This window comes from Physeter macrocephalus, chromosome 1 (assembly GCF_002837175.3).
Source record: "Physeter macrocephalus isolate SW-GA chromosome 1, ASM283717v5, whole genome shotgun sequence".
NCBI lineage: Eukaryota > Metazoa > Chordata > Mammalia > Artiodactyla > Physeteridae > Physeter > Physeter macrocephalus.
The window spans coordinates 143,920,291-143,936,741 of record NC_041214.2 but is presented as its reverse complement, the minus strand read 5'-3'; the positions used below and the strand labels follow the sequence as shown (position 1 = coordinate 143,936,741).

At 42.4% G+C, this 16,451-nt stretch overlaps 1 protein-coding gene across 1 annotated transcript in view; it reads left to right on the top strand.

Annotated features, from left to right (window-relative positions):
* Positions 1-388: 388 nt before the first annotated feature.
* ADAMTS5 (ADAM metallopeptidase with thrombospondin type 1 motif 5) overlaps positions 389-16,451 on the top strand; it is a 47,461-nt gene continuing 31,398 nt past the window's right edge. Inside the window, exons 1-2 of the mRNA XM_007124154.3 lie at positions 389-2,233; positions 13,419-13,551. Of these exons, the coding sequence (XP_007124216.2) occupies positions 1,133-2,233; positions 13,419-13,551 (1,234 nt within the window). The 5' untranslated portion in view covers positions 389-1,132. The remainder of the gene's footprint in view (positions 2,234-13,418; positions 13,552-16,451) is intronic.

Sequence of the window (16,451 nt, the reverse complement as noted above, 5' to 3'; positions counted from 1 at the left end):
AGGGGGCAGAGAGAGACTTGAAACGTCTCAGTAACTTTAAAAACATACCAAAACACCCCGTCAGGAGATGAGGTAAGCCGAGGTTAGCCAACCCCGATTGGTTGTGAAATATCAGACAAACCCCAGCCGCTGTGGCTTTAAATGAGGCCAAAGAAATCTTCTGTTTTTCTTACTCAAATACTTTTCTCCCCCTCGCCCTTGCTCCCTTCCCCCCCCACCCTTCCACCTCACCGGGTCCCTTCCTCCTCCGCGGTCGCCCTTTCCTCGATCACCCCCCAGGCCCGCCCTCCCCCATCTGATTAGGCGCGGACCAGGAAGGGTGGGAGTGGTGGGGGAAGCTCTCCCTTTAAGAGGCAGCTTGCAGTGACGAATTGTTGAAATTGCCATTGCAGGATGGCATGCCGCTATAAATTCATTGTTCCACCTCCTCGCATCTTCACAGCGCTCGCGCTGCTCTCCGCGCTCGCAGCGGCCGACTGGGGATGCCGGCGGGCAGGAAGACACTGCACCCGAAGGGACACGGACGCGCAGCTTCGCTGGCTCGCCGCAGGCCGCCCCTTGCATTTCTGCTTTAATTTTTATGGCTTTTTTTCTTCTCTTTCTTCCCTTCCTCCCGGTTCCAGTAGAGTCAAGGAAACCCACAAAATAAGAAAGGAAGCGGGCTCCGGAGCTTGGAACCCCTACTGCCGGCGGGTCCGGAGCAGCAAGGGGGCTGGAGCCAGCACGCACCAGTTGCCCGCCTGGTGCGCGGCACGTTCCTTACTTTTCTCGGTGCCCCAATCCTGGCTGGGGTTGGATTGGGGTTTTTCCCCTTTTCTCGTATTTGCTGAATCTCCACAACCCGACTTCTTTTTCTTTTTTTTTTTTTCTTTTATTCTTTTTTTTTTTTTTTTCTTCTCTTTCGGGAGCACGAATCCAAACGTTTTCCAAACCAACAAAGAAAAGTTCGCACGCTGGCATCGCGGCCGGGACAGGCTGGCGCTGCTGCCGGGTCCCCCTCCCTCCGACACTTGACTCAACCTTGCAAGCAAGTGTATGTGTGTCCCCACCTCCCGCCCCGGTAACTTCCAGAGCGAATAACAAATCCCCGTAAAGTCCCCGTCGCGCAGCCCCTCCCCGCGGGCAGCGCACTATGCTGCTCGGGTGGGCGTCCCTGCTGCTGTGCGCGCTCCGCCTGCCCCCGGTCGCGGCCGGCCCCGCCGCGGCACCTGCCCAGGATAAAGCCGGGCAGCCTCGGGCTGCTGCGGCGGCCGCCCAGCCCAGCCGGCGGCAGGGGGAGGAGGCGCAGGAGCCGGCCGGCCACCCTCACCCCCTGGCGCCGCAGCGCAGGAGCCGCGGGCTTGTGCAGAACATCGACCAGCTCTACTCGGGCGGCGGCAAGGTGGGCTACCTGGTCTACGCGGGCGGCCGGAGGTTCCTCCTGGACCTAGAGCGGGATGGTTCGGTGGGCGCCGCTGGCTTTGTGCCCGCAGGAGGCGGGCCGAACGCGACCCGGCGCCACCGAGGCCACTGCTTCTACCGGGGCACGGTGGACGGCAGCCCCCGCTCTCTGGCTGTCTTTGACCTCTGCGGTGGTCTCGACGGCTTCTTCGCGGTCAAGCACGCGCGCTACACCCTGAAGCCGCTGCTGCGCGCGCCCTGGGCGGAGGCGGAGGCTGGGCGCGTGTACGGGGACGGGTCCGCGCGGATCCTGCACGTCTACACCCGCGAGGGCTTCAGCTTTGAGGCCCTGACGCCTCGTACCAGCTGCGAGACCCCCACGTCCCCGCCAGGGCGCCGTCAGCGCCCCCCGGCGCACAACAGCCCGGACCGACGCTGGGCGCTGGCCCCGCAGCTCCCGGACCAGTCAGCTCCCTCGTCCGATGGGAGTCAGAGACCACAGACGTGGTGGCGGCGGCGGCGGCGGCGCCGCTCCATCTCCCGGGCCCGCCAGGTGGAGCTGCTCCTGGTGGCCGACGCGTCCATGGCGCGGATGTACGGCCAGGGCCTGCAGCATTACCTCCTGACCCTGGCCTCCATCGCCAACAAGCTGTACAGTCACGCCAGCATCGAGAACCACATCCGCCTGGTCGTGGTGAAGGTGGTGGTGCTGGGCGACAAAGACAAGAGCCTGGAAGTGAGCAAGAACGCGGCCGCCACGCTCAAGAACTTTTGCAAATGGCAGCACCAGCACAACCAGCTGGGAGACGACCACGAGGAACACTACGACGCGGCCATCCTGTTTACTCGGGAGGTAGGTTCCGCCTGGGGGAGTGGTTCAAGCCCCGAGTAAGGAGGTAGGTCAACGGGACAGCCTTGTTGACAGCCTTGTTTCTCCCACAAACCGCCTGCCCCCCACGGGTTTGCTTTCCTGCTTCTTGCAGGAAACCCAGCCAGCCTCCAACTCTGCTCCTGTATTCGGGATAGAGCCGGAGCAATTCAAGCCGTAAATGACCAAGACCTGCTTACACAATCAGTCAAACAGGCAGGATGTCTCCAGTCTGAGATACGCAGTCATAGATGCGTCAATATGGTAAAATGGAGCTAAAATGCTTGGGAAAATGTGCGTCGTTAAATGAGAAAAGGGGGGAAAGCAAGTTTGTCTTTGGAATCAGGGATCATCTACTTTCCAATGAACCCAAAGATATAACTTTGTCTAACCTAATGGAAGGGGCTGATGATTCGTTCACTGTAGTCACATTTATCCACCGTCTTCCTTTGTAAATGTCCACACCATCTTACTTGAACCCCTTTCAAGACATAAGTCAAGGGAAGACTTTCCAAAGGAAGGACTTGTTTTCCAGTCTGGCTTCCTAATGGAGTTCTTACATATCCAGCTTGGTGGAATCTTGCTTCCTTGGATGGAAGGGATTGGGGATGGCCAGGAGGATATAGAAACCCAATCTTGTGAGGTTCCTTAGCAACTCCTTTGCCTAGTCCTCCAATGCACGGCAAGAACTGCTCCGTCCTCCACAGCTGCCAGTCAATGGTCACATCCAGCTTGCATGTTTGGGTTTTGGATGAATGTTTCTGAAGCCCCAGTGTGGAAAGATCTGGGCAAAGAGTCAAGACATGAAGGAATGTTTTCCCAGGATTTCCCTCTTTTAAGGAAGGGGGTTACAGGAAGGGAAAAAATACTGATCTTTATAGGCCCAGAGGTTCTGGGAGGAGCACAATATCTATGTAGACCGCCACAAAAGTGTGACATTCAGATACAGAGTCTGGACTGGTTTTGAGCTTGTTTTGCTCAGAGCTTTGAGCCTCAGTTTTCACAGCTCTACTCTGATTGGCGGTTTTGAGTCATGCTTTCAGATGCCTGGTAAGAATGGACTTTGAAAGCTCATTCTTTAAGTGTTTGAGATCCATCCAGGTTAGAGAGAAGGATTAGAAGCTTTGAAATATTATGCAAAATCATGGTACAAAGGGAACGACCAGAACTAGGACAGGAAATTCAATGATGGCTTGCAGGAGGTTTCAGAATCACATAGCTCCACCACCTAATTCTCCTATTTTTACTAAGGCACCTCTGGTGTGAAGGAAAAGTGTTGATAAATTTGGAGTGGAGAAACATTTGTGGTTCACGGGGCGGACACAGATGTAAACCACATGTAAATAAAGATGCCAGAGGGCAGCAGTTTAGGGAGAAGTGGGCAACGCACAGTGCTTTGCGCAATGGAAAACCTTTCTCTTCATGAAGTGATCTCCTGGAAACCATCCTTTAATTTTTCTGCACAGCATTAATCTTTAAAACGGAAGAACATTCATTTTTGTAGCCTTCCATATGAAGTGAAGTTCTCCTGTAAAACTATCCCTTTCTTATTTGGTTTCCAAGTCTTTTTTTTTTTTTTTCTTGGTACACAACTTTCCATGTCTGGATTTCTTGCTTTGCTACATCACTAGGGGCTGCCAAGAAGGAGGCTTCAGAGAGTTTATGGAAGGAAGTTCTCTAAAGACTGAAGAAAAAATACTTTTGTAGGCATGCTACTGCAAAGTGTTCACTTTGAACATTTTCATGGTTCACTTTCATTTTTGAATAAAAATGCACATTCCATAAACATTAATAGAAGACCCCAATACTCCCTATTTCCTGCCCCATAATTTTCATAATTACTTCTTAGAAAAAAGAAAAACTAGTCAGTGATTCAAAATGATCTGTCTGTTGCTTTTTCTGGATTGGTTTTTTGTTTGGGTGGTTAACAATTCCTGTTTTCCAAGCTTTGAAATATATCAGTACCTTTAAATAGATAAAGCAAGGGGGAAATAAGTTAACATCTATCTTAATTTTAATAAGTATTATAAGAACATTCATTTTTCAAACTAGTCTACACATGGAAAATATTTTACATGGGCCCTCCCTGGCCTCCTTGCCAAGCAGAAGCATACTTTTAGTAAAGTAAATCTCATTTAGTTTGTGGTTGGCCCTCTGGTATATACATCTAACTTGATGAGAACCAAATATTTGAAGAGCATATTATTATGAATGTATGCACCTAATTTTAAAAGCGCAATTAATTAGGCGGCTGAGAAAGATATTACAAGACTCATGTAGCATTCATTTGCGAGTACTTTAAAATATAATGTTAATCTCCGCCTAATACTTCAGAATGTGGAAACCAAGAGGGCTAGAGGAGAAATGATGTGAGATCTTCAGTTTCATGGAAATCAGATATCTAGGACCTAAAGAAAAACTTTCACGGCTTTTTTTTTTTTTCAATGAGAAATACCCGGAGTTGGCACCAGGATCTACTTTTACATCCTCTGTTTTGAATGTAAGAGGTATGTTGCTTAGCAGCCAGACGCCAAGCCATGAAATCCACGTTTTGATGGGCTCTGAGCACTGTTCAAATTCTGTATCCAGATGTCTTCGCCTCAATTGCTTGTTTTTCAGGCATGAAGCAAATGTGTGAGGATATGTTTTCCACCCCTGTTGACTAGCCGAGGGCACCTTGAGCGTTATGTCTAGGAATCAGCAGAATAGGGCTAGTAATTCATTTATCAAACTGACAGGCTTCACTGTCAGGACTGTACCCCAGCACAAGTCGCTGTCCTAATTAGGGAAATTTAGCACCAGTCACTTTTTTGCAAGAGGAGCCATTTTCATTCCAGAGTGGCACTTAACGCTGGAATTCATACCTCTTCTGCCATCAAACAGTAGAAATCTGATCTCCCCAGGATTTATGTTTGCTTTCCAGAATCCTTTTCTGGTTTCTGGCTTCCTCTTTTCTTTTAAGATAGTTTCCTTAAAGGCACACTCCTAAATCCATTTTGGAGATGATGCACTCTCCTTTAGAAACAAAACACCTACCTGCTTGAGAAAAAAAGTGGGAAATTGTTTAACATTCCCTGTCTATGACCATACCGCCCTGAATATGCCTGACCTCGTCTGTTTAACATTCCCTCACCCCTGCACAACATTAATGAAAGCTTTACTTTTTCATGGCTTGGAAGCATTGGATTGAAACTGAACCAGCTAAGAGACTATATAATGGAAAAGGTTCATTCATTTTCATTAATCATCAGTGTGCCAGTTAACAGGCAATTGTGTGTCAGCTAACACCTCACTTCTATATTCTGCCTTATTTTTTTTTAATTTTTATTTTATATTGGAGTATAGTTAACAATGTTGTGTTAGTTTCAGGTGTATAGCAAAGTGATTCAGTTATACATATACATGTATCTATTGTTTTTCAAATTCTTTTCCCATTTAGGCCATTAAAGAGTACTGAACGGAGTTCCCTGTGCTATACTATAGGTTATGTATTTTAAATATAGCAGTGTGTACATGTCAATCCCAAACTCCCAATCTGCATTCTGCCTTATAATGCTGTGGTGGGGACTCCACCCAGAATTAACAGCTGGCTCCTTGCAAGGTTATGACAATAAGGGGCCCTAGAGGAAGACTGGAAGCTTGGAAGAAGGAAACGGATGTGCTTTTTCTTATTTGCTTGTAGACTGGATCGACTAATTCAATCACATATTTGAGTTCAAATCCCATTTAAATTCAAAAGCAAACCCTTATCAAGGAATCATAGCCAATAGGTCAATTCTAACCAATAGAAGGCTAAATGTCTAAGAAATGGGAAGACTGGGAGCAGATTCAGCAGTTCAAGTTGACATTTTAAAAATAAACTGTGAATTAAAAATTGCTGAGAGTAGGTCTTAAAAGTTTGCATCACCAGAAAAAAATATTGTAATTATGTGTGTGATGCATGTTAACTAGACTTACTGTGATGATCAGGTTGCAACATATACATATATTGAATCATTATGTTGTACACCTGAAACTAATATAATGTTGTAAGTAAATTACATCTAAATTAGTTGTGACGAATATTACGTAAAATCTGAAGTCTATTAGATGAGAGAGAGTAAACCACAGCAGACAGGACATATTTCACTGTTGTCTTCCTCACTTTCAGCACATGCCTCTGGGCATCTCCTAAGTGTGAGACACTCATTTAGGGAGCTGAAAGCAGTGAGATGGAAAATATCTGGTCCCTGCCCAGCCCAGCTTATCACAAGGGGAGAGGAAGCAGATATATGCATAAATCAGTCTAATGTTAGGAAAATTCTAATAAATGCTGTAACTAAGCTATAAATAAAGGCTTAGAAAGGAAAGAGGAAGGCAGAATCAATTCTGCCTCTGTATCTTTATACAGGCTTCATTGTAAATGTAGAATTGAATTGGTCCTCAAAGGATGGACAGATTTGATTTGGATTCAACCAACTTTTATTGAGCAGTACATAAGATGCTATCCATAGTCATAAACCATTTTATAATTAATCCTTTCAACAGTCTACAACAATAGTGACATTATCATAAGTTGACAGATAAGGACATTCATACAAAGAGAAACAGAGATAAACTTCTCAGAGTAACAGCTGACAGATGGCTGAGAGGGAAGTTCGTCCTGTCTAGTGGTTTCTAAAATAAAAGTATTACAGCAAATTTATTCAAACATTCAATATGTTTGTAATAGGCAAAGAGGGATGAAGAGGTTTGAAAAGTAGCCCCTTTCCAAAGAACCTATTCTAGGAAATAGACAAGGAAATGAATAATTGTTATACCGTGTGATGACTTTTGTAATAAATGTGGTCATTGAATGTCATGGAAGTACATTAAAAGGTAACCTAACCCATCTGAGTTTAATTTGGAAGAAAGAGGAGAATTAACCAGATCTATAAGGAGGAAATAGGCATTGCAGACACACCAAACTAATAGTGCAGTGGCCCAGAGGCAGCATGGTAATTCTGGGAAATATAGGGGTTTAGGTATGATAGGACAGATGGTATGAGAGTGGAAAGGTGATAGATTAGTCTAGAGAAGATGATAACAGCCAGCTTATAGAAGACATTCTATGCCATGTGTATCAGTCTTCTTGGGCCACCATCGCAAAACTCCATAGACAACAGAAACTTACTTTCCCACTTCTGGAGGCTGGGAAGTTCAAGATCTAGGTTTCAGCCTATTTGCTTTCTGGTGAGAACTCTCCTCCTGGCTTGTAGACTTTTACCTTCTCACTTTGTGCTTACATGGTGTGTTTGAGGGGGCAGGGGTAAGAGAGAGTTTTCTGGCATCTCTTCTTAAAAGGACACTGATCCTATTAGATCAGGGCCCCATCCTTATGATTTAATTTAACCTTAATTACCTCCTGATAGACCCAATCTCCAAATATAGTCACATTGGGGATTAAGGCTTCAATACATGAATTTAGACAGTGGCAGGGAACATGATTCAGTCGGTAGCATAAAGAGTTTAAATTGTAAATTAAATTCAGTGGGAGTCTACGGAAAGAGCATCAGAAGGAAAACAGCAGTGATCAGAGGTGTGTTCTTGAATGAGCCTTTTGGCCTAAGTAGTTGGGCTAGAGCCTGCGGGAGCCTTTACAGACTATTTCGGTAATCTTCAAGGAGAGACTCAAGATGATCTAAACTAAAGCAGTGGCATTAGAAATAGAGAGGCAGGGGTCGAGTCAATAAGTGTTAAAACGAAGTGGATGTGAGTAAATTAATCCCTTCTAGCAGGAGGAATATTTGGGCTAAAGTTTGGGCCGAAAAAGTTGGGGAGATATGCAGGAAATAGTGGACAAAATGGATCATGAAGGTGCAGTTAAAGCTGACAAGGAAGCCTGGGTTGCATTGTGCAAGGTTTTAAATGCCAGGCTGAGGTTGGCATACCTTTTAAGTTTTGCAGGAATGGAGGAATCCTATAAGATCTGGGCTCTAAAAGGTAATTGACTGCAGCATATAGGTAGGGAAGTCACAGGAGACGAAAGGACCATTTAGAAGCCTTAGGTGATAGTCCAGGCAGGAAGGAACAAGAAAGAGAGGACACCTACATGAGACATTTGGGAGAGAGGGAGTCAGTGACTTACAGTGACTGATCTGATGTGGCAGGTGAGAGACAGGCAAGTTAATGATGTCACCAGTTTTCTTATCCATCACTTCCAGTTTCTTGCTTTCTGGAATCTCTTTCTCAGTGCATTTTGTATTTTACGGTGCCTCTAGATTATTGAGTTTCACCAAATATACCACAGAGAGAAAGACTGTGTTATTTGTTACAACAAAGGAATTTGCTTGCCCGAGTAGAGATTATGAATGTAAAAGATAAGAGTAATGTCGAGGGAAACACAGGTGATTATTTAACAGCACCTTGGTGAAGTAAGTTCAGGAATTGGAGTGTTTAGATATAGGTTTGATTTGCAGCTCCACCAGTCTCAAGCTTCTGATTTTGGACACTAATGACCCCCGAGCTTTAATTTCTCCATCTATAAATTGAAGTGTTTTCCCTTAATCTCAACATGTGTGTAGCTGGAACAAACCCATAAACCACCTGGTCCAAATTCCTAATGCTATTGATGAAGGAAAGTAGTCTCAAAGCATATAAATAATTCACGCAACGATTCTGATTCATAGAGTTGAATTTAAAGCATCACTATCTCTAATCAGCTTCCATCTCCATTCTCCAAAACGACTCTTCTGAGCATCTATTCCCCTCAGTCTCCAATGTGCTCCATCTTTCCTTTCTCTTCTTCTTATCTCATATTTACCAGGATAAGTTCCCTATCTTGGAACTTTGGGCCCAGGCTACCTTTCCAGCTTCCCCTGTTCATCCTCCACCGGGTCTATCCTGTACTCCAGCCACAAGAAACATGTTGTCATTTCCAAAACAGACCCTGCCTTTTCCCACCCCTGCTATATTCACGAGTCTTTCCTTTTTTGAATACCCTTCCTCTAACACTGTCAGACTCCTTTTCATCCCTCAAGATCCAGTGAGCTCCTTTGAAACACCTTTATTGATTCCCCCAAGGAGAGCTTGGCAATTCCTCTTCTGAACTCCCTCAGCAATCTGTTCAATCTGCTACCTTCTTGACATGTCTTGTTTTGCTCACTAGATCATGATGTTTCTTCAGGGTCAGGATCAGATCTTATTGTATTTATTCACCACACTGTCAGCACTTCACACAGTGTCTGGCAGGTTGTGGACACACAATAATTGTTTTAGGAATAAGTGTACCTGTATCCCTTGGTCCCTAATCCAGCAGAGCTCCATGTTTTTTGTGTTACCTAGTTGTATCCAGAAGCATGGACAGAGACTGCAGAACATGGGTCATTGTCATGGTTGGCCTAACAGACCCTATTAATGTAGTTTCTGCTGAGGTCCAAATCAAGACCTCTGCTATTGGGGACTGCTGTTTAGGTAGCCAGAAAAGCAAATGACACCTCAAGAATCAGATCCACAGGACAAATATGAATTATGATGAATAAGTGTATGTCTGTGTAATACTGATGGCTAAAATACATACCACACCCAATTCTCCTGTCACTAATCCCTCTTCACTAGGAATCTGGTAGACAGATAGGTAGATACCTGAAGCTAGTTAAACCCTCTTCTCTGCCCTTCCCTTGAGCTCTGGGCTTGTCCTTACCAGGGGGTAATATCTGTAGAAATAGAAGATGCTGCTATTTAACTCCAGATTCCCCCATACAAGGTACCCTGCCTTCATTTTGGCTGTTGTTACTGCAGCTGTGATGATATCTGCTCTTATCAGCTTTCACGTTTCCTTCCTTCCCTCAGTGCATTTATGCTGCCTGAGAGACCAATCTCCTTCCCTCAGCGCATTTATGCTGCCTGAGAGACCAGTCTCCCATCAAGACTAGAAATCCTGCGTCCCCTGATATGCCTTCCACTTTGCACACTCACATCAGCTTAGTTCATTTCCCCCGCCCCCAGTACCGACCACTGGGATTTTCCAAGTTGTATTAGCTTCTGGGCACCTGCTTCTCAAGGTAGCAGACTTTGCTGGCTCCCTCCCCGACTGCACTCCATCCGCAAGAATAGGTCTGAGGTACTGTGAGTCCTTCTAAACTTCACGATAAGTCACAGATACTGCCATATTCATGATCCTCTAAATGACCACCCTTAGTCACCATGTCAGTGACCTCCCTGTCAAGGCTTCGTTGGGCTTGCTGACTATCTCGGCTCTATTTTAGATACAATGTCCCAGTCCTGGCTTCTGGCCAGGACCACACCACAAACCCACAAGTTAAATCTCTGCATGCTCTTGCAACCCTTACATTTTATTAAATCTTCCATTGCATTGTTGTCTACACGATATCAATATCATGATAAGATATCAATCCTGCATAAAAAGAACCATCTTTAACATAGCAGAGATATAATGTCCCTTCAGATTTACACTGACTAAGCAGAAAAATTCTTGACAGCACTTTTATTTTGTTTGCCTCTTATGTGGCTACTGTATGTGATTTACATTTCTTTAGTATCCCCTGCTTCCAGATTTGGAAGATAGATGGATGGGTGGACAGACGGAGAGACAGACAGACAGACAGATAGATAGATGCTATTGCCCCAATGGTGTCCTTACTCTTTCTCTGAATTAAAAAAAAAAATTTCTATAAACTTCAAATAAGGTTTGCACCTGTAAATGTTGTTATAAATCACCATCAGAAAATAGACATGAATGTGGTGTGCTGTATTCTTAATAATTTGATGCACAAGTTGAGTTTTAATGCAATGGAGTGAACATTGCCTCCCAAAGAAATACAGGCATTCGTTGTATATCTTGAGGAAGAAACCATAACTGAGCTGCCACGGTTTGAAATTGCATGAGTGAAGTGGAAAGGTTGCCAGTTTACATAATTACAGTTACAGAAATATAGTCTGTGGCTATGCAGTCAAGGGTTTAATCAGTGTGATTAAAAAAAAATAACTGCTTCTGTTCATTATTTTGTCACATGTACAAATTTCCGTGGCAAAGGGCCAAATGCATTTAATGCAATTCAAGGATGACAAGGAGGTTTGATGGGCTCTAATGAGCAATTGATTAGCAGTAAACAGAGAGAGATTAAGAATCCACATTAAACTCTATTCAGAACAAGAGGGCCATTTCCATTAGCTGTGGCTGTTCATCCGAGCTTATTAATGAAGTAAGGAGTAAGAAGGGGAAACAATTCTTCGGTTTTGTTATTTGAACCCCCAATTGTGAAGATAAACATAAAACTCGGTTTAAAAAAATATGCATGTGCAGAAATAACCCACAGTGTCCAGCAGTTCACTGACACCATGACCTGGGCCTTTGGTCTTAAAGCTACTAAAATGACTGGGGGAAAAAAATGGATTAAAACATGTATTATACTATATAATTATCTCAAAAACTGATTGTTATGCAAAAGTGTGTTCCAATTTCAATTTTAAAAACTACTAATTTGTTCTCAACAGCTATAATTTGAGATCCCATGGGATGACATATGAGGATACCCAGGAGACATTGGGAGGCTATTGTTGGTTTGGTGACTGGATTCACCAAGGCTACTTGGCTGAGATTTCTACTGTCTGCAGCTATAATACTATGGCGGCCACAGTGCAATTCATCACAGCTGGGATCTCATAATATACGGAACACAATAAGGACCTGAAAATGTACTAGGGAGATCGTAGGGTATACCTTTTAAATATTATTCACCTTAACTGGACTTTTATGCAGCTTTTTATGCAGAGAAGAGTTAGAAGAGTATGTTGACATTGACCAGGCGGCATTAGTTATGTAGTGGTAATATCTCGTGCTGGCTTCCTGGAGTCTGTTGAGGTCTTGCTAGCATACAGCATATTAAAGGTACGTGACAATGTTCAGTAAGGCGAAAATCTGTATAGGATAACCATCTTTTCTCTTTGTCCTGGGAGAATAAAAATATTAGCTCCATGTCATCGTAAAAAATAAGTAAAAAATAAAAAAATAAAATTATGTGAGGTCTACATTGCATCTGACTATATGTCAGAATTCACCTCAATTAAGCAAATGTTTGTTGAGTTCCTATTATAAGTCAGGCATTGTGGTAGTTGGAGATACAAAGATAATAACTGCCACAGAGAGAACACTTATTTCAACTAGTAAATAGTCATCTTTCACAGTAATTAATCTTTTAAAAAAATTCTTCTGCAGTTATTCACTTATGGCTTTTGCTTTGGATAGAAATATATATACTGTCAATTAATTTTCATTGAAAACAGGAGTCAAATACAAGAAAGTCTAATGTCCATTAATACTCAAATGGCATTTAATAGAAAGTTTATCATTACAAATCTATCATGTCAAAAAATTTGGCTTAGATTTTCTCTTTATGCTTCATAATTTAAAATTGTCTTGTTGATGTCTCTTTCATCTAATTTCATCATATTAACCATTAGCGAGGTGTGATCATGTCCCCCTTTGAGAATCTCTTAAAAGCTATGCAATTTCTCTCCAGAAGAACACGTATGCTCATTTATATAAATACAGTATATTACATATATTTTCTGAGAATTGATCAGGTTGAAAAACACTACATTAAACACTGTGGGAAAGAGTGTATACATTTCTGAAGACACAACCTATGAAATTACAACTCGATTTGGCAAGTAAGAGCTGATCTTTTGAGGAATTACCCTTATAGATTAAAATTTAGTTTCTTACCCAAATTACTGAGAAATTTATATTCTGCCTTAAATAGGTGATTGAAATTTGCCCCCGTGATGGAAAACAAATTATTAGGCTTGGATTCTGATAAATTTAGCAGGAATTTAGGTCAGAATATTAAGGCTTTCCTAAGCGTGACTGTATGTGAAAGTGATCCATGGCATATGTGCCTGCATATACACAGTACGACTTTGTTAAGGCTGCGACTGCTATTGTAATGGACAAGCCACAATCTTATGACATCTTTTAAAACGTAATTGAGTCCCTTCTGTGCTTCTAGGACCCAGAGAAGCTTAGAAGAGTCAGTGCTATTAGTTTGTCTTTGGAAGGTTTCCAGAGCTGAGCAGGTGATACCATAAACGTATCCCAGTGTTGACATTTGGAGTGAGCAAAGTGGCTCTACAAGGTGGCTCCTTCTGGATGTAAATTGATTTTAATGATTTCTTTCTTTCTCCTGGGCAGGATTTATGTGGGCATCATTCATGTGACACCCTGGGAATGGCAGACGTTGGGACCATATGTTCTCCCGAACGCAGCTGTGCTGTGATTGAAGATGATGGTCTCCATGCAGCCTTCACCGTGGCTCATGAAATTGGTATGCAGTGTCTTTTCTCTTCCCTGGCCAAATCAAACACTTGTAACAGCTGCAACAGGAACCAAAATACTTGGCAATGAATTCCAGATTTCTCCTGGTTCAGATGCAGCATTGGGGATTACATTTGTTTATATTTGTACTTTTAGGGTTAACTAATAAGAGGGAAGGAAAACAAAGTCAGGCATACACAGTAGATATTTCCTTTCTGTCAGTGCCATTTAAAAGTTTAAGAGAAATTCGCTAGTGCTACTGTCTTTGGAAGCATCCATAAAGGACTCAGACAAAATTTGTCACAGTTGACAATGGAATGCAGAGATGTTTGCCTTAGAAGTTACTCTGTTGATTCATCCAGGGCTAATCGGTTTACACAGAAATTCATCAGGTTTTATTCCACTGTGAGTGATAACAGTCAGCTCCTGGAAAAGGTAATCAATAGCTTATGGACAACATTCCTGTCTTGTTTTTAATAGCAAAGCAAATGAAACAAAACCTAACAGTTACCAGGGTTGGTTTTAAAATGTCACTTACCTGGTGACATTAAGAAACTCATCTAAATCCTAAAACTAGAAATTTAGGACTGAGTTAAATATGAAAAATATCCCAGCAATTAGGAATATGTGTTTCCTAATAATTGACCTAGCTACTAGGTACATAAGAAGTTAATTTAATACTTAGGATTAAATGCTAGAATTATACGCATCTGGGCTCAGTTCTTGCGAAAGTACTTTGTACCTGTGTCACGCTGGTCTGATTATTTAAACTCTCTAAGCTTCAGTTTTCATATCTGAAATATAGGCATAATAATGCCTATTTCATTGAATTATTTCAGGGACCAAGTTGGGTAAGTTACAGATACCAGCTGTTATTTATATCCATATACACTTCTGTTTATCTTTTTAATTAACTAGTTCATTTACTTTTTAATGTGTCACCTTTCAGCATTATCTTTTTGGAGGCAAAGTATGGCTTGATAATTATTGTACTTTTTTGCTGTATTTTATTAAGCAGATTGTTTTCTTGACCTAAAACCATAATATTAAAATATAAATTAAAACTTTTCTCCCATAATTTTAGTAGGCAAAGAACATTTCACAGTGTGTTGATTTTTGGCTGCTATGTTTTCTTTTGGGACTTAAAATAACTTCACATCAAAAGTGTAACTGTATAAGTCTGTATATTGGAGCAGTAAAATAGAAATCAGTACTTAAATTCCAGTTCATAAGTATTAATCATGATCTTAATTCTCTTAACTGACACTCTTCTTACCATTTAAGCAAAAAAACACAAACATAACATCTTAATGTAAATAACTGTCCAATAGCATCACTGATAACAGTTCAATTTAATACTTTATTGATTGAGCATATTTAGCTTCAAGATGGAATCCCAGCTCTGTCTCCATGTTCTCTTTTATCTCAGGAAAGAGATTCAGACAATGAGTCTCCATTTCTTCCCTAGTAAGTGAACTAATAATAGTGAATGAGGCATGGCTCTCTCGTGGCTGCACTAGAAGACCTGGTATGTCTGAAAGTGTTTTTAAAACACAAATGCCATTTGAGCTTTGGGGCTGGGATTATGTCTTCACCTATCTCTCATTCATGCCTGTTAAACTCACTGATAAAAAATACAGCCTAACATTGATCCTTCATTGATATTTGTTACATATCTCTGTATGTGCACGAATAAGTGGGAGAAACACAAGAGCCACCCAAGGCAATATTCTGATTTTGCGGCAAAGCTAAGAAGAATTAGTTCAAATACTCAAGAGCATTGTAGTGACGCAGAGACTATTTAAAAAATACACCAGTAATTAATCACCATTATGCAGAGTGAGAGAAGTTCCATAAGAAAAGTTCTAAGCCCTGGGTAGGTAGAGGTCGGTTCATCTCACACTGAGCAGAGGAATGATGAGAAATAAGCAACAGTGCTGCAGTGAACATTGGGGTACATGTGTCCTTTTGAATTATGGTTTTCTCAGGGTATATGCCCAGTAGTGGGATTGCTGGGTCGTATGGTAGTTCTATTTTTAGTTTTCTAAGGAACCTCCATACTGTTCTCCATAGTGGCTGTATCAATTTACATTCCCACCAACGGTACAAAGGGGTTTCCTTTTCTCCACACCCTCTCCAGCATTTGCTGTTTGTAGATTTTCTGGTGAGTAGTGACGCAGAGACTATTTAAAAAATACACCAGTAATTAATCACCATTATGCAGAGTGAGAGAAGTTCCATAAGAAAAGTTCTAAGCCCTGGGTAGGTAGAGGTCGGTTCATCTCACACTGAGCAGAGGAATGATGAGAAATAAGCAACAGTGCTGCAGTGAACATTGGGGTACATGTGTCCTTTTGAATTATGGTTTTCTCAGGGTATATGCCCAGTAGTGGGATTGCTGGGTCGTATGGTAGTTCTATTTTTAGTTTTCTAAGGAACCTCCATACTGTTCTCCATAGTGGCTGTATCAATTTACATTCCCACCAACGGTACAAAGGGGTTTCCTTTTCTCCACACCCTCTCCAGCATTTGCTGTTTGTAGATTTTCTGGTGATGACCATTCTGACCAGTGTGAGGTGATACCTCATTGTAGTTTTGATTTGCATTTCTCTAATAATTAGTGATGTTGAGCAGCTTCTCATGTGCCTCTTGGCCATCTGTATGTCTTCTTCGAGGAAATGTCTACTTAGGTCTTCCGCTCATTTTTTTTTTTTTAACATCTTTATTGGGGTATAATTGCTTTACAATGGTGTGTTAGTTTCTACTTTACAACAAAGTGAATCAGTTATACATATACATATGTTCCCATACCTCTTCCCTCTTGCGTCTCCCTACCTCCCACCCTCCCTATCCCACCCCTCTAGGTGGTCACAAAGCAACGAGCTGATCTCCCTGTGCCATGCGGCTGCT